Below are 24,861 nucleotides of genomic sequence, written 5' to 3'. Positions count from 1 at the left end.
CCCGCCCGGTGCCGGGGATGCTCCGGGACAGTCCCGGGATGCGGGCCGGGGGCAGGCAGCGCTCCGAGATCGGCGGCGGCTCGGACCGGCTCCTTCCCGGCTAGGGACGCACCACTGCACTGCTGGGTACGACGCTTGCTCAATATTTATTTCAACTTCCCGCCTAGGCTCTACTTTTTCCCTCTGCTGTCCTTTATTTCCTTGTCTGTTTTCCCCCTTTAACCTTTTCTTCTGCTTATTTACTTCCCCCCCTTTAACCTTTCTTATTCTCTATATCGTTTCTGGCTTCCTCTTATGGCTGCTCATCTTGATTCCCTTTCTCCTCCTCCTCTTCCACATTCTCAGCGGTGGTTTTTATGCTTTCCCTGCTGAAAAGGCGATCTGGGAAGGGAAAAGGAAACTTAAGCCAAGTCCTAGAACACAGCGCCCTGCCAGAACCCTCCCCGAACCCCAGCAGGGCTGGGACAGGGCTGGGATGATGGTGACATTGTGACCGCCTGCAGGGGACACTCAGGGAGCTGGGCATGGCCAGACCTGGGAGTGCAGCTGAAGCAATCCCAGACTTCCACCAAGATTTTAATTCAATACTTGCAAGGAAACGGGTGCTGTGGGAATTCTGAGGTGCAGAACAGGAGAGTGGGGATTTTCCCCATTTCTGGGTGCAGAGGTGTGAACAAGTACCTTCATGTGAGGGAATCGCCCCGTCTTTCTGGCCTTTGCTCAGCTCTGCAATTAAGCTTTTGCTCACGTTATCCAAGGCCTGAAAGAGATGAAGTTCTTAATAAAAGCCCCAGAAATGCAGCTACATACCCAACATTGTCCTGTTTTCTATTGCTATCATTACCAAATTCTTTCCCACTATAAAACTGCATTTCTGTGGCATTACTGGCTGGAATATCCCAGCTGGGATAACAGCTTCTCCCAGAGGCTGCCCAGAGCTTCTCCTCCATCTCCCTTACCGCAATGATGCCATTTTGAGCAGTTTCACTGGGCATAAGCCTTGCCTTCTCCAGAGCCCTTTCAAAATTCAGGATTGCAGACGGGTAATTTTTCAATTTCACTGGAACAGACAGGGATATCAGCTGGTTTAGTCCAGAAGCAGGAGAACAGCAAGAAGGAATCAAGCCAATCTTGATCTGAGCAGTTGCTTTGGCTGTTAAATCTTAGAGATGTTTTCAGACCAGCTTTTCCACCCTGTGCCCACATCTTTACCTTGTGCCTGTGCCACCAGCACAGTGGCATGGAGCTGCCACTCCACATCTCCCTCTTCATCTGCTGACTGCAGGGACTGCTCTCCATAATCCTGGGCTACTTCAGCATTGTCCAGCTCGAGGTAGCACCGCCCAATTTCATGGAACAGCCAGGCCTTCTCCAGGCTGGACTGGGCCAGTGGAATCTTCTCCTCCCAGCTTCAAGCAGAGTAAGACAGACAAACCTTTACCAACCATCACTGGGTACAGTTATAACTCAAACACTGATTTGATAGCAAAGGGTTCATGTCACACACATCTTTTCTGAAAAATCCTTTCCTTAGGGTTTTTCCTCCTGAGAAGCTGAGAGGCCTCAGGAAAAAAAAAAGTAGTAAACAATGGTTATCTGCTGCTGTGGAATGCAAGAGGTGGATCTGTGATTGGTCTCATGTGGTTGTTGCTAATTAATGGCCAATCACAGTCAGCTGGCTCGGACAGAGAGTCCAAGCCACAAGCCTTTTTATGATTCCTTCTTTTTCTATTCTTAGCTAGCCTTCTGATGAAATCCTTTCTTCTATTTTTTATTATAGTTTTAATGTAATATATATCATAAAATAATAAATCAGCCTTCTGAAACATGTAGTCAGATCCTCATCTCTTCCCTCATCCTCGGACCCCTGTGACCATCGTCACAGGCTCAGGTGTGAAAATTTCCCCAGGCCTGGCTGCAGTGAGAACACACAACTGAAAAACCACAACCTGGGTCCCTCCAGCCCCTGATGCCTTTGCTGCAGGGCTGTACTCACGTGCTGATGGCCTGCTGGAACTTTCCAAGTCGGGCGTACACGTGGCCGATGTTGTCCAGGGCCCGGGACACGGCATCTGTCAGAGAGCTGGGGCAGGGAGACAAAGGGATTGTGGCACTGACATCCTCCTGTTCCTCACTCACTCTGCATTTCTTGGTGCTCCCCATGCCCTCAGAGAATTGTTAGGAAGTAAAGGGCCCCAGTCAGGCTGAAAGTCATGAAATCAAGGTGGATTTTTAATTTTATCTACAGCTCTGGCAGCTGACCCCATGAGACTCAGGGAAAATGGTTTAGCTGTGCCTTTGATTATTAATAATTTTTGTGCAAATCTGACAGCCCTTGGGAAAATCTTCCCACTTTTTTCCTGTTTCCCTTTGTGGGAACAACTAATGGCTGATTTCTGTCTTTTAAAGCAAAGACACAAAAAGGTGTCTACGATGTGTCTGCAGGTCCCTGACACCAGCCCTGATCCTGTGCTTGGACCAAGCTTTGCTCCATGCTACAGGCAGCTCCTTCTATAATAAAATTCTTTAATGGCCTTTAATTTTTTTCTTAATTATTGTCATTCTCATCTTCAGAAGCAGTCGGATGCTTCTTTGCCTACCTTTACCTTAGAGATGGAAAAGCCTGTGCGAGGAGCAGATGAATGCCATGGGAGTCATGGAATCACAGAGCGGTTTGGGTGGGAAGGGACCGTAAGGACTCAAACCCCCGCCACGGGGTAATTAACGCGAGTAATTAAGGAGTCATTAGCGGCATTTCCAGCTGCAGCCGCCAGAGGGTGCAGCCTGTCCGTCCTTCCCGGCACCTCGGGTTCAGCGAGGTCCCAAACGCGGCATCTCCTCCCCTCTCTCCTGCTAATTCAGCATCTCCTCCCCTCTTTCCTGCTAATTCCTACCTTTACCTGGCCTGCTCGGGCAGTGCCACCACCAGCAGAGAGGCAGCCTTTTCCCAAACCAACATTCATTTCCAAAAGGATTTTTGAAAATGAGAAACAACCACTCAGTGATATTTTAAAAGCTCAATGTACTTCTGCCAAATGTAAGTCCTAAATCGCTTCAAGGCACTGTTGCATGATTTCTGCTATGTTTTGCAAATTCTTCCTACATCTAAGACTACATTTTGCTCCACTGTGGGTCAGCTGTGTCTGGTGCAGACAGGTAAGTGCTCCTGGAAGTGACCTTTATTTCAAGCCATGCTTAATGGTCTCTATGAAAAGAAGTTTAAGACAAAATGTAGCAGAAAACTGGAGCAATTTCAACCCTGAACTTCCTGAGAAGAAAGTACCTGCTCAATATTTCAGTGCTGAAACTGGGAGTTGCGTTCTTTTGCTTTGCTACAGAAGAGGTTTTGATGTGCCCTGTGCTGTGGGTCCTTAAAAATCTGCTTCAGGTTCCTTATTTTGAAACAGTGAAGATAAAAATTCACCACACACCCTAATACTTGTGCAGAGCTGAATGTGTAACCCTGTTAAACCCCCCAGGTGAGGATTACTTTACCTAATGCTAAAACACCCCCACAGAGGTATTTCCCCCTTTCTCCACCCACCTGAACTTCCCAGAACTTACTGCTCCCTGGCACATTGCAGATCCATCTTATGGCTGTGCAAAGCTGCCTCCATCTGTCCCATTGCCAGCTGGGCATTCCCAATGCAGCTGTGGAGGTTCCCAATCAGTTCATACTTGTTGGGAACATCATCCTCTGACCAGGCTCGTATCTTTTTCAGCAGATGTTCAGCTTTCCTGCAGCTTTGCTCAGCAGAACCTCTGGCCAGCACTGGGGACAGGGAGCAGAGTTGGACACTGGGGTGTGATACAGAGACATGGAGAAGTTGTGAATTCCCCATCCCTAGAGGTGTCCCAGGCCAGGTTGGATGGGGCTTGGAGCAACCTGGGATAGTGGAAGGTGTCCCTGCCCATGGTAGGGGGGTGGGGTGGGATGAACTTCAAGGTCCCTTCTGTCACCATCATATTTTCCAAAAAATCCTCTTTGCCCAGGATTCTTCTCCTGGGAAGCTTAGAGGCCTCAGAAAAAAAAGGAAAACAATATTATCTAATTTGCTTCTCCTGTGTTTTGGTGCTTTGGAATGTGATTTGGTGAGTGTTTATCCAACAGGTGGTTGTTTGATTGGTTTCATGTCAATTGTTTTAACTTAATGACCAATCATGGTCCAAGCTGTGTCGAACTCTGGAGAAAGAGTCACAAAATTCATTATCATTCTTTTTAGCCTTCTGTAAGTATCCTTCCTGTATTCTTTAGTATAGTTTTATATAGCATTCTTTAATATAATATAATATAATATAATATAATATAATAATAAATTAGCCTTCTAAGAACATGGAGTCAGATTCATTCCCTCCTGCCACAGGGAAATATCACAACCTTCCAACCCAAATCATCTTGGGATTCTGTGATACTTGGGAATTGAGACCTGGTGAAGTGGCTAACCCTCAGACAAAGCTCAGGAATAGTCCCCACAGCCAGGAACCTACTCAGCTGAATATCCTCCATCTCCTTGGCAATGGCCCTGGCAATGTCAGATGGTTTCTGTTTCTTGTCCTGTGCCCAGCTCTGCTGCAGGACCCTGTGCTCATAAATCAGCTTTCTGCTGCTGCCAGAAGTCTCCTGCCACTGGTTCGGGTAGGAGATGCCACCCAAAACCAGGTCCATGACTTTGATCCCCTGCCTTGTGAATTCCCCATCCCTGGAGGTGTTCCAGACCAGGCTGGACGGGGCTTGAAGCCACCTGAGATAGTGGAAGATGTCCCTGCCCATGGTAAGGGTGGTGGAACAGGATGAACTTCAAGATCCCTTCCAACCCAAACCATCTTGGGACTCTGTGATACTCAGGAATTGAGACCTCAGAGCTCAGGAATCAATCTCCCCAGAGCCAGGAACCTACTCTGCTCAATATCCTCCATCTCCTTGGCGATGGCCCTGGCGATTTCGGCTGGTTTCAGTTTCCTGTCCCGCCCCCAGCCCAGCCGCAGGAGCTTGCGCTCGTACTCGCGCGCGTACATCGGCTTCTGCTGCTGCCAGAAGTCCCGCCGCTGGTTCAGGTAGGAGATGCCACCCATAACCAGGTCCATGACTTTGGTCCCCTGCCTTGTGTTGCTCTGCATCAAGTCTGGGAATAAGATAAGGTAGAATTGAGGTGAGAATCAACAGACCTGAGCTGCAGCAGATTGGGAATGTTTTTCTGTTCTGACACAGACACTCCTGGACATGAAAGTGTCCTGTGCTCCTCAGAGCTGAGGTGATGAGGGAGCTAACAACAAACTCTGTGACATTCACATTTTCTGAAAAATCCCTTCACCCAGGATTTTTCTCCTGGGAAGCTGAGAAGCCTCAGAGTAAAAGGGAAACAATTCTTATCTCATTTGTTTCTCCTGTGTTTTGCTCCTTTGGAATGTGTTTGGAGATTGTTTACCCACAGGTGATTGTTTGATTGGATTCTGCTGTGAGTTGTTTTCACTCATTGGCCAACTGAGGCCAAGATGTGTTGAGACTCTGGAAAGAGTCATGAGTTTTCATTATTATCTTTTTAGCATTGTATAAGTATCCTTTCTGTATTCTTTAGTATAGCAGAATAGAATAGAATAGAATAGAATAGAATAGAATAGAATAGAATAGAATAGAATAGAATAGAATAGAATAGAATAGAATAGAATAGAATAGAATAGAATAGAATAGAATAGAATAGAATAATTATCTAGCATGGTATAAATATCTTTTTTGTATTCTTTAGTATGATATGATATGATTAATATAATAGCCTTCTGAGAACACAGAGTCAGATTCATCATTCTTTCCTTCATCAGGGCACCCCGCAAACACAATAAAACTCTGCTGCCCCTGTGGTTCAGTGAGCTGAGCTGGCGTTCCAGCCTCATCTCTGCTGCTTTCTCTGCTGATCAGAGCCAAGAAAGGGCCCAGTAAAGGGGGCCAGCTGTGCTGAGCACCTGTGCTCTGGGTCAGAACATCTGTATGGCACATCTGTACTGACAGGGCACTTTGAACAGTGCTGTGGATCAGGCTGGCAGATGGAAAGTGAGAGGGTTTTTACCTGCCTGCAAACCAGACCGCCCACATGGGTAATTAGTGCTGGCAACACTGTAAAACCTGTGAGCAAAGCAACCTTAATAACTTCTCTATTTCTGGGGGAAAAGTTCCCTAGAAATATGACTAAAGGAGCATCATCTTTGTGCCTTTTTCTAAAATAAGATGCTTCTCCAATTCCTGCATTTTGACCTTAAAGCATTTATAACAAACTCACAGAGGAGTCACAGCCCCATGAGCAGACACCTGCCTGTGTCCCCACCACTGTGAGCTCTGGAATAGTTAACTAAGAGTCACAGGGATTTAAAAGAAGAAAAGAAATAAAGAAGAATAAAAAAGGGATGAAAGAAAAACAGAATGTGCTGAGAAGGAGAAACACCTTCATCCTTGAGCAACTTCTCCAGATATGCCTTGTCATCATAAAGCCGTCCCAGAAGCTGTTGCTCTGTTTTTGGACTCTTCTTCTTGGTGTGTTTTTGATCCTTTTGGTCCTTTGGTTTTTTTTGCTGTTTCTGGCTGTCTTTTTTGCTCTGCAGCTAGAGAAAAACAAAAAGAGTTGAGGGACATCAGTGGGAAACACTGGAATGAGCAGAATTCTGTTTACATTCCATATAAGACAATTTATTTTTTAAATAAAAGCAAAAAGCCAAAGTCTCATCAGATGCTTTGGCCATGAGCAACTGAAATTCTGCAGGCAATTGTGCTCCCTGAGGATCACAAGGTGTTACAGAAAGGGTAAGAACTAGTTCTGGCTTTTCAGAGGAACAAGACACTACTGCAATGGAGCACCAAAAGTGAAGCAATAAAGAAAGTGTCCATTATCAAAACTGTGACCCTTAAACATTAGGTAAACCCAAAATCAATATTGGAGCTCACTGTGCCCTCTTTGACCTCTGGGCTGTTACTCATTAGATGGGTGGCTGGAAACACCCCCAGACATGGGGCTGGAGGAGAAATTCCAGATTTTGTTCTTGCATGGTGGCTCTTCCTGCCCTTCTGACTCTCCCTTTAAATTCTGGGTGAATTGAGCCAGACCTGCTTTAGAAGCAGGTCACAAACCATGACAGGTCAGTGTTTTTAATGCTCCAGAGGCCCTTCAGCAGGCTCACTGCTCCCACAGCCACGTTCCTGCAGGGACTGTCCTTCCTCTGGTCTCATTTCAGCACCACAACAACTCCAGAAGCTTCTCCAGCCAGAGCCCTGTGCTGTACCTCTGCCTGCCTGCTCACAAAGCACAGCTCCTCCTTGTTCTCCAGCTTCACTGTGGATGGATCTGCAAACACAGAGGAGTCTGGGTTAGTGCTGCACTCAGCCATGCAGGGTCTGCTCTCTGTCCTGACCCCCAGGGGAGCTCTGCCTCTGACCCTCACTCATGGAGAAAGTTTCCCACACTTCAAGATAGACTGGAATCCACAAAAGTGTGAAATGGATTATAGACAGCAGTGTAGGTGCATCACTGGGTGAGAAATTTACCAAGTAAAAATTCTCACCAAGTATTTGTGAAATAAATACTCACAAATTGAGTTGAGTAAATTTGTGAGTTGTGAGTAAAAAGCCCATAAATGTGCCAAGCACAAAACATTCAGTTACAACCACTTTTCTCATCCCTTCCCATGGGATAGGGGGTGTTGGTGTGTTCTGGGAGCAGGGAATGCCACCAGCTCCTCTTGGGATTTTAATTCACACAGTTGCAATATTCCTACAGACAGGGTTTATCCTGCATGGAAACTGAAGGAGAAGGATGCAGCTGCTTCTGGGGGATCACAGCTGGAGCATGAAATGGAAGGAAAGGTGTTTTACAGGTTTGTGCACTGATTAGGGCAAAAGGCCCATTGTGTTTACCCCCATCTGTCTGCACCCTGGGAAGGAAGAGTGAGGAGCAGCTCTTTGTTTGGTCTGAGGGAAGGACAGAGCTGCCAAGGCTGCTGCAGAATTCCCTTCAGCAGCCCTGGGGCCCAGAGCAGCAGCACAAACACAGGGGGGTCACAGGGGCAGGTGTCCCCACCAAGCCAGGGAGGCAGCTTGGGGATGTGCCCTGTTAATGTGTGTGCATTTCCCAACTGTTCAAACATCCACGTGTTTCCCTGCACCTCACAGCTATTGACTGATTTAAAATATTTTTAGTTATATTAGTTTAGTTATGTTTAGTTAAATACCAGTTTTCTATTTTTTAAATTCATTTTTGTGCCTGCAGCCCAGGGGGTCCAAAGGTGGTTAAAGCTCTTGGCTCAGGATATCAAGCTGGGAAGATTTCAGCTGGAGCTGTGATGATACCTGAGCATTGTGCTAAGCTCAGGAAGCAGCAGGAATGGAGGAAAGCAAGCCAGATCTGGAAACCTTCCCTGTTTTTTTTTTTAACAACTATCCCATCTGAAAATGCTGCAGGCTCTGGTGCCACTGTTTAACAAGGGGAGGGGCTGAAGTTTTGAAATTTTGGGAGAGGGAGGCCCTGGCCTAGCTGGGAATGTGTGTGGGGTGTGAGTGGGGTGTGCCAGAGCTGGGCAGGGACAGGCTCCAAGCCACCCCACAGGTTTGGCAGCCCCAGAGGAGCCCTCACACGTGTTGCACTCACATGGCAGAGGAGGCAGCCCCAGGTGAGTGAGCTGTGTCTGTGCCCCACACTGGGACACGTCCTGTCCACGCCTGCTGCCAGGGCTGAGGGCAAAGCTAAGTGAAAAGGGATGAGTTTTCTGTTTGTTTTAAACCCCACGAGGTCCTTGGCCTTTTCTGTCTCTCCAGGAGCTGATCTGAGCCAGGAATGGTGAAAGCAGAGCTCGTTACAAGAGTCAACAGTTTCACTGCTCTTTTGCAATGAAAATTGGAGGAGAGTCAGGATTTCAGGAGGCCAGCCTGAGGTGGCATGGCACATTGCACTCCAAGCTTTGAACAAAAGGGAGAAAGGTCTCAAAATGGATTCTGCCTTCAGTGCTGCAGGTAGATCAGAGAATCGTGGAATCCCAGAATGGTTTGAATGAAATCATGGAATCCTAGAATGGTTTGAATGAAATAATGGAATCCCAGATTGGTTTGAATAAAACAATGGAATCCCAGAATGGTTTGAATGAAATCACGGAATCCCAGAATGGTTTGAATGAAATCACGGAATCTAGAATGGTTTGAATGAAATCATGGAATCCTAGAATGGTTTGAATGAAATAATGGAGTCCCAGAATGGTTTGAATAAAACCATGGAGTCCCAGAATGGAAGGAACTTTGGTGCTCATGCAGCTCCATCCCCTGGAATTGCACCTCCCATGGGCATGGACACCTTCCACTACCCCAAATTGCTCCAAGCCTCATCCAAGCTGGCCTTGGACACTTCCAGGGGTGGGGCAGCCACAGCTTCTCTGGGCACCCTGTGCCAGGGCATCACCACCCTCACAGGGAATAAATTCTTCCCAATATCCCATCCAACCCTGCCCTCTGGCAGTGGGAATCCATTCCCCCTTGTCCTGGCACTCCAGGGTGTCTCCACCTTCCTTGTCAGCTCCCCTCATGTCCAGGGAGGCCACAGGCAGCTCATGGATTGGATGAGCTGCTCTGCTCTGCATTCTCTGGAAAGTTTCCATGATGACTTTGGAAACTGGAGTGTCAGGATTTACCTACAGAACTAAAGGCATCAGGCACTGTGTGTGAGCAACATTCAGAGAAAGAAAGAACAAAAGAAAAAAGGAGCAGGGTTGGCTCTTTGTGGTGCCTCTGGATTTATCTGGCACAAAGAACAAGAACCCAGAAGCAGAGGGGCTCTGCTGTGGGGCTCTTGGGTCACTTGCAGAGCTGCTTTGGCACCAGCTGTGCCCTGAACAGCATTGTCCAGGCTCGTGGGGGACAGAAGGTGACACTCCTTACTCCCAATGCAGTTGATAATGGCCTCCTCAGCCTTGTGGATGCCCAGCAGGAACTTGTGCAGGTCGGGGCGGAGCCTTCGGCCTCGGTGGTAAAACACCAGTGCAAACTCAAAGTCCCCCATGGCATACAGGCTCTCTGCTTTCTGGTAAAGCCCCTAAAATGACATTTGGGGGAAGAAATTGATAAAATGAGGGAAAGTTTTGATGGATCTCAAGTAACTCCTGTGTGAGAGCCCAGGGCTGTAACAGCTTGCTGTCACTGACATATTGTGTGAAAAATCCTTTTGTTAGGATTTTTCTCCTGAGAAGCTGAGAGGCCTCAGAAACAAAATGTAAACAATGGTTATCTGCTGCTGTGGAATGCAACAGGTGCATCTGTGATTGGTCTCCTGTGGTTGGTTTTAATTAATGGCCAATCACAGTCAGCTGGCTCGGACTTTCTGCTCAGTCACAAGATTTTATTATCATTCCCTTCTATTCCTTTCAAGCCTTCTGATGAAATAATTTCTTCTATTCTTTTAGTATAGTTTTAGTATATAATTATCTTTTAATATATCATAAAATAATAAATCAGCCTTCTGAAACATGGAGTCAAGATTCTCATCTCTTCCCTTGTTGGGGTTTCCTGAAATTCCACATTTGGTGAGCCCTGAGTGAGGAACATTGCACACATCAAACCCCACACCTGGAGGTGCCTGAGCACCCCAACAGCTTTGAGAGCAGCAGAAATCTCAGGAGGGTTTGGAGTTTCCTCACAGCTCTGCCTCAGACCCTGCAGGGTCTCACAGATCCTTGGCCACCCCCCCTCCTACCCCTCCAGCTGGTTACCTCATAGAATGTATCGTCAATTTGGAGAGAGGCTTCAGCATCTTTCAGGGAGTTTTCTGTGTCCCCAAGTCTCAGAAAACACTTGGAGCGGGTGATGAGGCAGTGCTTGTCTGCTCCTCTCAGCTTCAGGGCCTGGAACCACAGACAGGGACGTGTCACCTGTGCTGGACATGTCACCACACGCGTGACAGTTGAAGTTTTGAAGTTTTTCTAAGCCTTCTGGTGTTTACATTCTTGTAAGGAACTTTCTCACATGCTTTATGTAAATCACTTATTGTTTTGCATTCTTTTATGGAGGAGGAGAAATTTGATGGGCTGTTGGTTTGTCCAGGGTCATTGGAGAGGTGGCACTGTCACCCTCCAATCCTCCAATCTATAAATGTTGGAGTCAGAAATTCAAAGTTCTCTTTTTACCATCAAAAAGCTGCATGTCCTATAGCGACAGATAAAACTACAAGGATTTTACTGAAGAGTCTGCTCTCGTTTCTCACAGTTGCTGCAGGCGCTGCCCTGTCCCTGAACTGCCCCATCTGGGTCACACGTCCCTCCGTGTCCCCCCCTTGCCCCGCTGCCTCTTCCCCCGCCTGAACCGAACCGAACCCGAGGCCCCTCCCGCCCGTGGGCATCCCGGTGCCCTCGGACCGCCCGTGGGCATCCCGGTGCCCTCGGCCCACAGTGCCCTCACGTCATTGAAGCGGCCCAGAGCCTTTTCGTGCTGGCCGCGCCGGCTCAGGGCTATCCCCTCGCTCATGAGGTTCCCGAAGGAGAGGACGGGCAAGAGGTCGTCGTCCGCCATGGCTGCGCCGCGGCGCCGTTGCCAAGCAACGGTTACCGGGTAACGCTCACTTCCGGTGAGCTGCCCCCCGCCCCGGAAGTGACGAACGCGCCCACCCGGTGCCCACGTGCGGCGCCGGTGGCCCCGCTCCGGTCCCGGCGCTCGCTCGCTGTGCCTCTGACCCGGCCCAGGCACCCGCGTTCCCGGAGCCCTGCGCGGCCGCTTCGTTCAGCCGCGGTGCCACGGAACACCGGGCAGAGCCGGTTCCTCTGCCCCGGCGGGCAATGGCCCGTGTGTCTCGCAGGGGCAACGCGAGGGCAGCCACCGCCTCCCTACAGCCGGTTGTTCGGTACCGGTTTCGCCGCTGAGGGCGAAATCCTGGCCAAATAAATGAACGGCGAACGCTGCTCGCTCCCTCCCATCAGCACTCCGGTCCTGACTTTATTTTGGCGCCGGTTCAGATTCTCGCTTGAAACACTTTGTTCCTGCCAAGTGACTCAGAGTAAGGGCGGGGGGAGGACGAGGGCGTCTGTCCCGCTCGGCACCGGGGACATTTAATGGCACCACGAGGCACTGCCCGGCTCCACACGCTGCTCGGCGCTGCCCGGGGCTTGGCCCCGGCCCAGCACCGCTGGCCGGCCGCCGCCGGGGCGGGAGGCGGGGTGGGGGTCACGCCAGGGTGGGGAGACACGCACTGCCGAGCTCCGGAGTGGGCGGCCGGCCTGACACACCCCGTCTCCGGGGAACCGGGCGGGCCGTTTCAGGCAGATTAAGCGCTCCGTAGCTGTTTTACCGGGAGATTATCCGCCACTGGGTGTAAAACGCCGTCCCCAGCGGGGCGGGCAGTAACACTGTGCTCGTGAGGGGCTGCCGCAGGTCTGTGCCCATCCCGGTGACATTGCCACCACACCGGGACAGGGCTGCCCGTCCGCCGAGCCCGGTGCTCCCTCAGCCCCCCCTCAGCGCCCCGGTGTTCCCTCAGCTCCCCTTCAACGCCCGGTGCTCTCTCAGCGCCCGGTGCTCCCTCAGCTCCCCCTCAACGCCATTCCTCAGCGTTAGTCACGGGCCGGGAGTCCCGGGGAAAAGCCATTTGGGGTGGGGGTTCCCGGGAAGCGGGAGAACCGTGGTGGCTGCCCTCAGAAGCTGTGAGGAAACGGAGCAGCGCTCCCGGTGCTTCGGGAGGCACCGGTGACCCGACTCTGGCAGTGCCGCCAATCCCCCGTGGATACCACCGGGCACCGCCCGGCCCCGCAGTCACAGTCCCAGCGCTGGCGAACGAGCCCCGTTCCCGCCGCCTGCACCGCTGGGCGGTGGGCCTGCTGACGTCATCGCCGCCGGTTACGTCAGCGGCGGCGGGTCCGGCGTGGGGGGGTCACGGCCGCGGGCTCCGCCGAGGGCGGGGCGAGGGTGCCGGAACTACGACTCCCACAAGACCGCGCGGCCGCACCCCACGGGCGGCGGCCAATGGGTGCGCGGCGAGCGCTCAGGCAACGCGCACGTGGTAGCGGCAGCGGCCAATGGGCGGCGGCGGCGGCCGTAGCCCGATGGGCCGGGGAGGACGCGCTCCGCGAACAAAAGGCGGCGGCGGCGGCGCGAGCGGGGCCGGAGCGGCATCGGAGTGGGGCGGGAGCGGCAGCGGCCGAGCGGGGCCCAGGTGAGTGCCGGGGCGGCTGCGGTGCCGGGCTCCGCCTGGCACGTGGCGCGGCCCCTCCGCCAGTGGCGCCCACGCGTCTGAGGAGGCGGGAGCCGCACCGGCTCTGCCCGGCCGCGGCCCCCGTGGCTGGCGGTGTGGGCTGGCGGGCACCGGGAGCGGCCCGCGGGCTGAGGGGGCGCCGCGGGCTCGCTCCAGTGGCGGGTGTGCTGTGCTGGCCCTGACCTTGCGGGGGCTCCATCAGCCGTGCCGATGCCCCGCTCGGGGCGCGGTGGCACGGCCAGTGTGCGGTGGTGACAGCGCGGAGATTATCACGGGACTGGGAAAGGGTTTGGCTTTATGCATTTCCCCCCCTGGTCTGAGGGGGCCTTGGCTAAAGCGCTTTCCTCTCCTGCCGTGAGGAAAATCCCTTCGGTGGCACTGTCACCTTCCAATCCACCGTCACTTTTGGAAATGTATAAATGTTGGAGTCAGAAATTAAAAGTACTCCTTTAGGAGCAGCCCCGCATGAGGATCGCGCTGTTCCCGTGCGGGCGGCGGTGTGTGCACAGCCCGTGTGTCGCTCCCTCCCCAGAACAGCCGGCTGCGTTCCAGCTGTCCTGTTTGCTGCTTGCAAACACCTCCTGTTTGTCTTGCTGCTTTCGAAATTCTCATCCTGCTCTGCGACTCTCCCTTCTCTCTCTGTTGAGCAGTTTGTTGTCTGCAGGCTGAAAGCTGAGCTGCACCCTGGCTGTCCTGTTTGGAGGTGCCTGTACTTTCTGATCCCTAAGTGGGTTTGGAGCTCAGAGCATCAGCTCTGGAAATGCTGGGGCTGTAGAGCCCCCAGATTCCCTGCTGGGTAGCTGCTCACAGCTGGGTGTATGAATTCCATCCTTCAGAGTGCACTAATCACAGGGTTTGTTGGATGAGAGCCCCGCCAGCCCCCTCTGACAGGGTTTGTGCAGTGTGGTTTCCAGTGCTGCTACCCGAACCCCGTTGGGTGTCCTGCATGTGAGACTGTGCAGCTCTCCCCAGGTATCAGGGCTATTCCAGCACTGCCTGAGGTGGTTCCCAAACAAGGACAGCCACAGTTGGAAGTCCTGCCCATTCATGGTGGCCAGGGAGCCCTTTATTGCTATACACTGTGCAGGTAATTTAAGGAATAAGCTTGTTAAGGAGCCCTAAGGCTGCAGAATGAGATGCTCTTCAATGACAGGATTCCCAAATTATCCCCCCTGTGGCACCCACCAGGTCTCTGTTGGCCACATGTAACCAACCAGTCCATGCTCCCTGCTCCTCCCTGGCTGCCGTGTTTCTCTCAGAGGTTCTGTGTGTGCAGGAGCCTCCCCCAGAGCTGGGCATGCAGCACCTGTTTGCATCACCCCACAGAGCATTTCCCAACCCCAGCTGGGGGACCGTGACCTCACGTTGGCTGCAGCTCTGAGCCCTCACCATCCTCTGATGAAACACACGGGTCTGCCAGGTGGGAGCTGATGTAACTTTTCACGCTGCCATGGGCTGAAAATACTGGCTTGGCTTGAACTGTGTTAATAAATTACCCAGGATGGAGGGGAGAGGCTGCTTTATGGTGTGGGTTTGTTGACACGGTTCTTGGGAGAGTGGGCGTCGAGCCTTCTGCAGAGGGAGTCCTTTCCTCCTGGCCTGAAGTGTTGTTCTGGTACAGCTGGAGCTCAGCACCCATCCAGGTCTCAGAGAACTCCCTATGTAAACACAGATTGGTGAAGCTGAGTTACACCTCTTCTTCTGGCTAGAAGAAAAACAAACTAAATCAACGTCTGATGCTTTTTCTCCCCTTGCAGAGCAGACTGTGTCACACTGAGCAGTGCCACATCACTGATCTCCTGGAAGTCAGGGAAACTTCCTCTGAGTTCTGTGTCAGGAATGCCTCCCTGTTTCTCCAGCTGTGTTTCCTTTGGATTTTTTGGGTGCACCCTTCAGCTGGTAGCAGCTATACCAGTTGTACCACAGCAAACACAACATCCAGCTCCAGGACTCTTGCCTGCCTTGCCACCATCCCGCTGATTTCTCTGCAAATACACTCAGTAAACTCTCCTCGAGCATCAACTTATTTGTATATATTTGACAGGTGATATTTTGAGGGAATAAGTGCTGCTGAGCTCCTGAAAATATGATCTAATCCATGTCTCTTACTTGCTAGCAAAGGCTGGAATTCAGCTCTTTTTGAATTGTTGGGTATGGGTGATGAGAGAAAGGTCTCCAGGGTGTTGCAGGGAAGCTGTTGGTGTTGGAGCCTCACTAAATGAACACAATAATTCATGGAAATCTGTGGCACTGGTCCTGCTCACATGAATCTGCCCTTGTGTGTGGTGGGTGCAAGGTCTGGGGCTTGAAATGCTGAGAAAATTTCAGATCAGTCTTGGCTAATGAATGCTGAACAGAGCAGTGGAAGAGAACGTTGTTATCCCACAGCCTGTGTTTTGGGCACAGAAAAGGACATTTTTCCCTGAGTTTACCTTCAGAGATGCAGCCTCTGCTCTCCCCAGGACTGCAGGTGCTAAACATGACTGAAAATAAGATTAATTCTGACAGATAAGAGTTTGAACCTGTCTCATTGCTGGGTAACGGGGGAGATTGAGTTCCTCTGTAGTGACATGAGCTGTGCCCTGTTCTGTTTGGTGTTAGCAGAGCAGATGCAGTGAGTTAATGAACCTGCTCTGATGGAGCTGCACACACAGCCAGCAATTGCTGATGCCCTATGGATAATTTTCCTGCTGATCTCTCTTAGTTTAACAGTTCAGCAGACTGAAGCATTTGCTTTGTGCTTTCTGTCCCACAAGAAAGGCAGGGTTAGAATAGTGGAAAAACTGAGTGAGGGGTGTGATTAAAGACTTGCTAATATTTAGGAAATGTGAAACTCGGGCAGATAAGGTCAGAACAGCCTCATTCCTGCTGTTCTGTTGCCATGACACAAGGATGTTATTATTCATCTACTGCTATTGTAAGAATTCTGTAGTTTCCTTTCTTTACCCCAGTAGTGTTACTGCAAAAATGAGGTGATGGAGTTGTGAGGGAAAGCAGGGGAACAGCAGAATGGAGCAACATAAAAAAGACCAGAAATGGTTCTTTCTGGGAGGGGAATGGCTCAAATTTAAGGCATCCCATGCATTTCACTTGTTCCCACTGAGGCTTTTTTATAGGACTACTCTTAATAAAACCTGAGGAACAGCCTGGCTCCAGTGTCCTGCAATTGCAGGGTATTCATTGGCATAACCAGCATCAGCCTGAGTGGTTTTATTTGTAATTGTGGGCTGAAATTCTGCAGTGCTGTTTAGAGGCTCTGTGACACCCTGGAGAAATGACAAATACTAAGAAGTGCGTATTTCTTAAAGAAATATGTTTGCCATTTTCTTTTACCCATCTGCTTGTGCTGCAGTGAGATGTGACACTGTTTCTCTGGGACAGGCCCTGAGCAAATTGTGGAATTGATGGATTTTGAAGCAGGAATATTGCAGCTCCCTCTCAGGCAGAACAAATGGTGGCTGCAGGTATTGTGGGAGCAGGTTTGCTCTCAGAAATAGCTCTGCTCAAATTCCAGTGGGAAGTTTTGGGCTCTGCAGTACAGATGAGGTGTGTGTGTGTGCAGTCAGGCTGGGCAGTGCTGTGGTGCCTGTGGGAACATGTCTGTCTTTTGGGGTTTGGTGTCCTCTGGCTGCTCACAGGAGCTCCTCTCTTGTCAGGCCACCTTGGGGCTAACAAACTAACAGGGGCTGTTTCAGCTGGGACAAGATTTCTAGTGGCAGGATGGGGGTTGAGGCTGATGAAAGATGGGGTGCTGCAGGAGCATTGCCCGATCCTGTTTTGAAATGGGATTAAATTGGAAGCTGTGCTGCAATCCCGTTCAGGTTTTACATCAGAGCTCTTTGAAAGTGGGCCTGCAGTTCTTTGTCTTTTGCATTTGTTGATTTTTAACCTTTTGAATTGCATTTGAAAAGGTGGCAGTGGCAAGGTTGGTCCTTGAGCACAGTTATCAGCTTTCAGTAATAGCACTTGCTCAGCTTGACCTATTTGGTTTTGGAAGCTCAGGGAATGCAGCCTGCCTCCTACCATGGAGTAGGAGTTGGGATGGACCCACCTCCTCCTTTCTGCTCTAGGGAGAAAGGTTCTTTATTTCTAATTGTAGCTAGTTAATCACTGCCTATTCTGTGTTTGCTTGTAGGATGAAAAGCCCAGCTGATTACTGATGGTTATTACCCACAGGGCAGCACAAGAAATAATTGAAATTTATTAACTGTTTCCCTCTGTGGGTCTGCAGTGAGGTATGTGTTTTGTGAGGACAGGTAGTCTTACTGAGCAGTTCTAGTATTTGGCTGTCCAGGTGTTTAGATGGAATCTGAATTCCTCTTTTTTGTGTTGGTGCTTCTCTGCTTTGCAGCTCTCACAGAATCCATCCCAAGGGTGCTTTTGCCTTGAGGAAAGAGAAAAGGGAAGAAAGGTATTTTCTTAAAAAATACCTCCTAGTAGTCCTGTAGGTGAACTTTTAATAAATTGGGATACTAATGAGGGAATGAAGGATCTAGATAAAATAAAAATGATAAGGTACTGTACAAAACAACACTGGCAGTGCTTGGGAAACAGTGACATGGCCCCAGTCACTCAAAATTCAGGAGGAGCTGCTGCTTGAGCCTCCCTGTCAGCAGTGTGACCCCCAGACACACCAAACCTGCTGGCTGGTCACAGCACTCAGTTCTGATGTGTGACACATCAGACAGGGTCGCTGGGATGAAGTATTCTTTTAAAAAAAAGTGTTTATGGCAGCCAAAAATAAATGGATCTTTGACACCTTATCAAAAAGAGTAGTTGCACTCTTGAGGCCAGAAATTATTTGCTTGCATCAGTTTGGAATATGCTCGAAAAGAGAAGAAAACCATCCATAGGAAAGGGACTGAATTTAGGATTTTTCTTTAAAAATTAACCCCAAAACCAAAGCAAGCTGTCAAAACTTAATCTTTGTTGTTGTCTTGAGCATCTTATTCTGTCAGATGTAAAGCTCTTTCCAAGAAACCTGGTTCTGAAACAAAAAACAGTGATGTAAACCTATTCTAGTTTTGGTAATCCTGGCAGTGTTTTCTTTTCCCTTTGGAAAAGGGATGGGGATTGCTGACATGCCCACAGCCAGGCTTGGCTGGGAATATGGGGTGCCTTAGAGAAGTGAGTAGGAGGGAGGGATCCCTCCCTGGAAATGCACCAGGAAATGGGGTAGGTGGGTTACACCAGGGGCAATCCTGGGGTGCTGTGACACTGGGGAGAGCTGCATGGGAGGGGATGCTCCAAGCTGTGGCTTTGGGAAAGGCTTGGTGCTGCCTGGGACAAGCTGCAGGGATTCTGCCTTTCCCTGCAGACAGGGCTGGATGAAAACAGTGTGCACGGCAGGGGAGGAGTTTTAAGCAAAGTGAGGAATTCTTGTTTATCAGGGGTTGTTTTATGATCTTACATATAATTGCTTTGCCTTGGGTTTGTGTTGAGCTGAGTGATGCAGGGCTCTATTCCTGATGGATTTTTGCTTTTTTTTTCCCCATCCAGACTAAGCAGCCATGTCAGCCAAAGCCATCTCAGAGCAGACAGGGAAGGAGTTCTTGTACAAGTACATCTGCACGTCCTCTGCCATCCAGAACCGCTTCAAGTATGCCCGGGTGACGCCAGCCACGGACTGGGCACGGCTCACCCAGGACCACCCCTGGCTCTTGAGTGAGGTAAGGGCAGGGACAGCAGGGTCTGCCCTCCTGCAGCCCCTGGGCACTGCTCCACACCCTTCCTGAAGGACCAGCTGCAATATGGTTTTCTTTGAGTTAGGTCTCATAAGAATTTGGAGATAGATTTTGCACCCAAGAATGCTCAGCTACCTTATCCTGCTGGTTTTTATGCTTTCTAACTTCTGTTATTTTGCCTTTTATCAAAACCTTTTTGTTTCCAAACCTTTTTTGGAATATAAACAAATAAAACCCAATCTAGGTGCAAGAGGTTATTGTTCCTGGTAAAACACCTCACAAAAGCCATTAGTTCTTTCTTCTCTTCTTTTTCTAATAAATTGCTCAGGTGAAACTTTTTGGCTCCTGTCTAATTAGCTATCCTTAAGTTTAAAGTGAAGATCCCCAAGTCCTATAAAATGCCTTTTCACCTAATTGAGAAGAGAAACTTCTGGGCTTATTTTGTTTTTAAAGGGATAAAGGATAGTTTTGTCACTCCATCAACAAAGAGCACATTCCTATAACCAGTCACTGCTGCTGCTCTGCAGCCTGATGAAGAAACAAATCTGGCTTCAAAGCTCAGTATCACCTCATGGGGGGCTGATTATTCCTTTAAGACTGAAATATAGGAGCAGGGATAGCTGTGAAGCAGTTGCTCATAACTGTAAAGAAGGTTGATTCAGAGATGTCAGTCCCTGTTCTCAAAGCTTTGCTCTCTGAAATGAGAAACTCTCTCTGAAACTCTCCCCGTGTCAAGTTAGGACACTGCTTTTCTTGAATCCAAGCAAAATGTTAGGGAAAACTTCCTTTTTTCAATTTTTCAGTGCAAAATCATTTATCTCTCTATCTCATATCCTCACACTTTCTGTAGAGAAAACATTCCCAGAGCTCTTTTTTATTAGCTGTCCAAGCTGGCTCCCTCCCAGTGGTTAATATAATTAAGTCATTGGCTGCAGAACATGAATGTCTCATAGTCCTTGACTGACTGACTGATAAAAGCCCTGCACTAATTAGATGTTCCATGCTCAAGTGCCTGAATGAACTGCAGGAGGAGATCAGCAGTGCTTCTGAAAGCCTTGCAGGGAGCCAGAAAGGGAGCAAGGTTGTTTTTGGGATTTTAAGGCAGGTTCTGTAAGGCTGGAAAGAGCTTCAGGTGCAGCAGCAAGACCATGCTGAAGTTCCAAGACATGTCAGTGGTGCAGGAGAATGACAACCAGTTCTAGTTTGGCTCTTTAAAAGGATATTTGCAAGCTGGAGATGTGTGTAACCCAGGAGCAGCTATCCATGGGTATCTTATAAAAAGCCACAGCCACTTGGCTGAAATGTGTATGACCCTGGCCCTAGCAGGAGCTCTTTTTTTTTAATTTTTGTGAGCAACTGTCTATGTCTGTCATGACTTTTATTGGGTTTTTTAATCAAAAAAGGCAGAACAAGCTGTCACCTCAGCCTCTGATGTCTGCTTACAGCTGAGTAGAAACAAGGCAGCTTTTCTCAAAGTACAGCATAAGAAAACCCAATCTTGCAGGCATACTGTACCAGAAGATGGATTTACCAAGATTAAAAGAATTTTACTAGGATGGGTGCTGTGCAGAACTGATTTAAGTTTTTACTTCACTATTTGCAGAAAGTACAGCATAAGAAAACACAAACTTGCAGGCGTATTGTACGAGGAGCAGGAGTTGCCAAGATTAAAGGCATTTTACAAGGATGGATGCTGTGCAGAACTGATTTAAATTTTTACTTCACTATTTGCAGAGAACCACTCAACCAAAATCACTTTCTAATGCTTCTTCCTTTAACTCTTGCCCAACCCGTGCAGCGTTTGGTGGTGAAGCCAGATCAGCTCATTAAGAGACGTGGGAAGCTGGGACTGGTTGGGATTAACCTCACCCTGGATCAGGTCAAGGCTTGGCTCAAGCAGCGCCTCGGCCAGGAAACCACGGTGAGTGAGCCACAAAAGTGGCTTCATTTTTGTTCCCAGGACAGGAAAAAAAGCTCTAAAATCCTCTCCTGCAGCCAGCCCATGTGTTTTAGTTGATTGAGTGTTACTTCAGGCTTTTATTTTAACTCAGTGCTGCCATATAATATTTATTTTCCTGAGAATGACAGTGCAGTGCTAATGATAATGAAGTGCCTGCCATGCCTGCTGCTGTGTGTTGGGAGCTGATGGAGTGCTGCCTGAAGGAATTTTATGCTTTTGGCCCTGATGGGATTGATTTGGCTCTGGCTCTGAGCTGGTGAAGCAGGAATTGGGAAACAGCAGGAGCAGCTCTGTGAGTGCTCCCCGTTGGGAAAACCATGGGTGTGGAAATTACTCCTTTAGCACAACAACAACCATATCAAAAGCAAGGTCTGGGCCACAGACTCAGGACCACTGGTGTCCTCAGAAGCAGGGAGTGTCCCCCAGTGTCTCTTGGGTTTGGAGATCAGTGCCTGCACAAAACAGTTCCTGGACTCTTAAGAAGAGGCTAAAGGATTTTCCTGTTCTTCTGTGCTCCCTGATACCATTTCAGGGTGAACACTACTCTGAGGCCTCTGCTCCTGCCACTAGCTTAGGCATTCCTCACTTCTGAGTTTTCCACTACTCCAAGAGCCTCTCAAGCCCTTGTGCCTCACTGTGCTGAGCAGGGCCCAGTGACAGAGCTGGCTCTGGGACAGGAGAGGAGAGCAGCTGTCCTGGTGTAATTCTGATACCCCTCTGCCCTGTTAGGAATGGGAAAGGTGACCATCTCCTGTAACCAGATATCCTGAATGCTGTGCTGGACAGGGAGCAGTGGTTCCCCAGCAGGCACAGTGGGAAGGGATCAATTTTAGAGCAGTGCTGATTAATTCTCAAAGCTTTCCTTACGCTGTCACAAATGTGCTGGACAGGTGGTTATGGGTGTTTATCTTGTTTCTGTCCCCAGATTGCTAATGCCAAGGGAATCCTGAAGAACTTTCTGATTGAACCCTTTGTCCCTCACAAGCAGGTTAGTACAACATTAAAGGGGGATTTTAAATCTCTTTGGGCTTCATGCTTAGCTGGATTGTTACAGTGGAGAAAGCAGAAGTTTGGGAGTGTGCTGTTGAGCTGACTGTTGCTGCACTCCCTGGGCAAAAACATCTTCTGTATTTCCACACTGAAATTTTAAGTCGAAAATTAATTCATACACTTTCATATTCCTTATAATTTTTAATCAGTTTGCCAATGCAGTGAAAACTCCTAAGAGAGTACATCATAGCAAGGCTACTACAAAACAAACAAAACTGCAATTATAACAGAAGAAGGGTCTGCCAGACACTTCTGCACACAGATATTTTTGTTAATCATGGTCTTTGCTGAGATAATATCTCTGTTTCTTTTTCCTGTTTGAAATAAAAATGACTGGCAAGTCTTTCTCAGTGTCAGGGCCACTCCAGCACTGCTGCTCCTTGATTGTAGCTGCTCTGACGCCCTGACAAGGGAGCAATGATGAGGAGGACTCCATGGATATCAGAAGGCTAATTAATTAATTTATTCTATATTATACTATATTACATTACATCTAAACTCAATCTGCCAAGCACTCACTCTGCACACACTGCACAGTATCTCGTGGCTGTCAGTGACAGTCCTGACACACAGGCACACACCCCTGGCCCTGACAGGCCAAGGAAACAAAACACCATCACTGTGGGTAAACAATCTCCATATTGCATTTTACTTTGGCACAAACACAGGCACAGCAAATGATAAGAATTGTTTTTCCTTTCTCTGATGCCCAGAGAATGTGAAACCCAGAAATATTCTCGGGAAGAATTGTGCCTTGCTTTTCTCTGTGAGGAGAAATGTGAGGCTACACTTGAGAAGCTTGACTTTGGGCTCAGCTTCCCCAATCCCAACACTGGCACAAAAGCCTCTAGGGTCCCTGCTAAATGCTTGTCCCTGCTGTGTGGCACAGGAGGAAGAGTTCTATGTGTGCATCTATGCTGCCCGTGAGGGAGACTATGTGCTCTTCCACCACGAAGGGGGTGTGGATGTGGGAGATGTGGATGCCAAGGCTCAGAAGCTGCTGGTGGCAGTGGATGAGAAGCTCAGTGAATCAGATGTGAAGAAGCATCTCCTGCAGCATGCACCAGCTGACAAGAAGGAGTAAGTAGAGATGCAGTTCTGAATAGGAGCAGCCATGCAGCAGTTGCTGTGTTTTGTCTCAGTGCTACATCTCTCTGTTTTCTTAACCCTGAATCTCACTCTCCTGTCCTTCTTGCTGGTCTCCAGAATATGCCACGCATCCTGAATCCAAGCTCTCTGACCTTATCTCAGCTGCCTGTAAAACCCAAAAATAAGATTTCCTAGTGCTGAGCCTGTACTTGGCAGCAGCACTTGTCAGCCTGCTTAGGTCTCAACCTGAGACTGGAGACATGTGCTGAATTCTGATCCTTTGTGCCAGCATAGAAGTTTCTTTTGTTTAGTGAACTGGTGATGAGATGTGGCTCTGACTGCTAATTCAGAATATCCCTTTCTCTTGCTCTGGCCTGATCTCTAAAGTTATTCTCCTGTTCTTCCTTCTGCAGGCTTATCTGTAGATCTCCAGGCTTCTGCATCTCCCTCAATTAGATGCCCATACTTAGTTAGCTTAATATGAGTCATGATTTTTCCAAACAAGCTTAATCCTTGCTGACACTGTGCAGTACTGAAGGGTGAAGGAGCCTGTCACTCCACCAGTTCACTGCAGCCTCCCCCTTATCACAGCTAAGGAAGCTCAGATCTGACAAAGATGGGTATCAGCAGAGAGGCAAAGATGTGCTTCTGTCTTGTAGGGAGATAAATCAGACTGCACAGCTCTGACAGTCGTGAGCAACTGTGTCCTCAGCAGAGTTTGGTGGAGGGTGATTCAGATGAGTCATCAAGGTCTTCCTTCCCTTGAGTCATCCATCACCCAGGCTCCATCCAGAGGAGATGAATGAGAATGAAAGAAATGGATGCCAAGTAGATTTGCAGATTGCCACTCATACCAATGAACAGAGCAGGCTGTACTTAGATTTGGCTACTTTCATTAACTTGTGTTAATTTTTTTTCCTTTTTTTTTTTTTTACAGCATCTTGGCCAGCTTCATCTGTGGCCTGTTCAACCTTTATGAAGATCTGTATTTTACGTACCTTGAGATCAATCCATTAGGTAATGAATATCTTTGGAAGCAGAACTATCTGTTCTGAACTACTGAAATGTGTTCTTGAGTCTTCCTTTGGTTCTGTAATCCACAACAGCAGCAGGTGCCATGTGCAGAAGTATGGAAGTGGCAGTGATCTGTCTTTGAGCTGTTCATTCAGTGAATTAAAAATGAGGAAATGAAAAATTCCCTTGAAGGGAATGTCAAGGCAGAACTGAAGAATATAAAAATTACACTTTAGAACAAAATAACCCATGAGACAGAGCTGGACCATGGCCACAGTTACTGGTTAATTCCTCAGGGAACTTGCTGGGGCTGGTCAATACTGCCTAGTGCCAGGGGAAACACCAGTTTCCAATTTTGCAATGGTGCCTGTGTGGTTCCAGCTGCTGGAGTAAATCTGTAATGTGTCTCTGTACAACCCAGAGCTAACTGTGATGTTTTTCCCTGCAGTGGTCACCAAGGATGGTGTTTACATCCTTGATCTGGCTGCAAAGATCGACGCCACGGCTGACTACATCTGCAAAGTGAAGTGGGGGGATGTGGAGTTCCCCCCTCCTTTTGGCAGGGAAGCTTACCCTGAGGCAAGTGACAGCTGAATTCCTTCACTGTGCCATGAATTTAAAATTGTTTGTATGCCCATGTATCACCAAAGGGGTATCAGGGACAGACAAAGGTGATACAGAGACTCCATCATGAAAAGGCACTTTGTATAAAAACTGTGGATTTCTAATAATAGTGGTGGACCTAAGACCTGATTGGCCTTTAGGAATCTTCTCTCACCTATTGGTCAGGAAGGGAAAACTCTTTCTTTTAAACATCTCTGACAAACAGAGCTTGCCTGCCAGGTGCAGAGGTTGAGATAATAAT

The 24,861-nt window shown here is 48.9% G+C and overlaps 2 protein-coding genes across 4 annotated transcripts in view; one reads left to right on the top strand and one right to left on the bottom strand.

Moving 5' to 3' along the window:
- Positions 1–191: 191 nt before the first annotated feature.
- ODAD4 (outer dynein arm docking complex subunit 4) lies at positions 192–11,544 on the bottom strand. The gene is made up of 12 exons (XM_059489212.1): positions 11,417–11,544; positions 10,732–10,863; positions 9,905–10,058; positions 7,267–7,328; positions 6,435–6,591; positions 4,899–5,123; positions 3,565–3,772; positions 1,997–2,083; positions 1,213–1,409; positions 960–1,060; positions 682–760; positions 192–381 (listed from the first exon to the last, which is right to left on the bottom strand). Exons 1-12 carry the CDS (start codon positions 11,525–11,527, stop codon positions 293–295), a joined length of 1,602 nt encoding a protein of 533 aa, XP_059345195.1. The 5' UTR covers positions 11,528–11,544; the 3' UTR covers positions 192–292.
- Positions 11,545–13,036: 1,492 nt separating this feature from the next.
- Positions 13,037–24,861, top strand: part of ACLY (ATP citrate lyase) — a 28,420-nt gene continuing 16,595 nt past the window's right edge. Inside the window, exons 1-7 of one of the 3 annotated variants that reach the window (XM_059489160.1) lie at positions 13,037–13,160; positions 18,699–18,868; positions 20,682–20,804; positions 21,769–21,831; positions 22,783–22,973; positions 23,920–23,999; positions 24,445–24,575. In XM_059489160.1, coding sequence (XP_059345143.1) covers positions 18,710–18,868; positions 20,682–20,804; positions 21,769–21,831; positions 22,783–22,973; positions 23,920–23,999; positions 24,445–24,575 — 747 coding nt within the window. In that variant the 5' untranslated portion in view covers positions 13,037–13,160; positions 18,699–18,709. Of the gene's footprint in view, positions 13,161–17,351; positions 17,435–18,698; positions 18,869–20,681; positions 20,805–21,768; positions 21,832–22,782; positions 22,974–23,919; positions 24,000–24,444; positions 24,580–24,861 lie in introns of those variants that run through there. The other 2 variants (XM_059489162.1, XM_059489161.1) reach the window with 2 other exon arrangements.

This window comes from Ammospiza nelsoni, chromosome 26 (assembly GCF_027579445.1).
Source record: "Ammospiza nelsoni isolate bAmmNel1 chromosome 26, bAmmNel1.pri, whole genome shotgun sequence".
Lineage (NCBI taxonomy): Eukaryota > Metazoa > Chordata > Aves > Passeriformes > Passerellidae > Ammospiza > Ammospiza nelsoni.
Note: the sequence above shows the minus strand (reverse complement) of the source record. Positions and strands in the feature narration are given on the sequence as shown.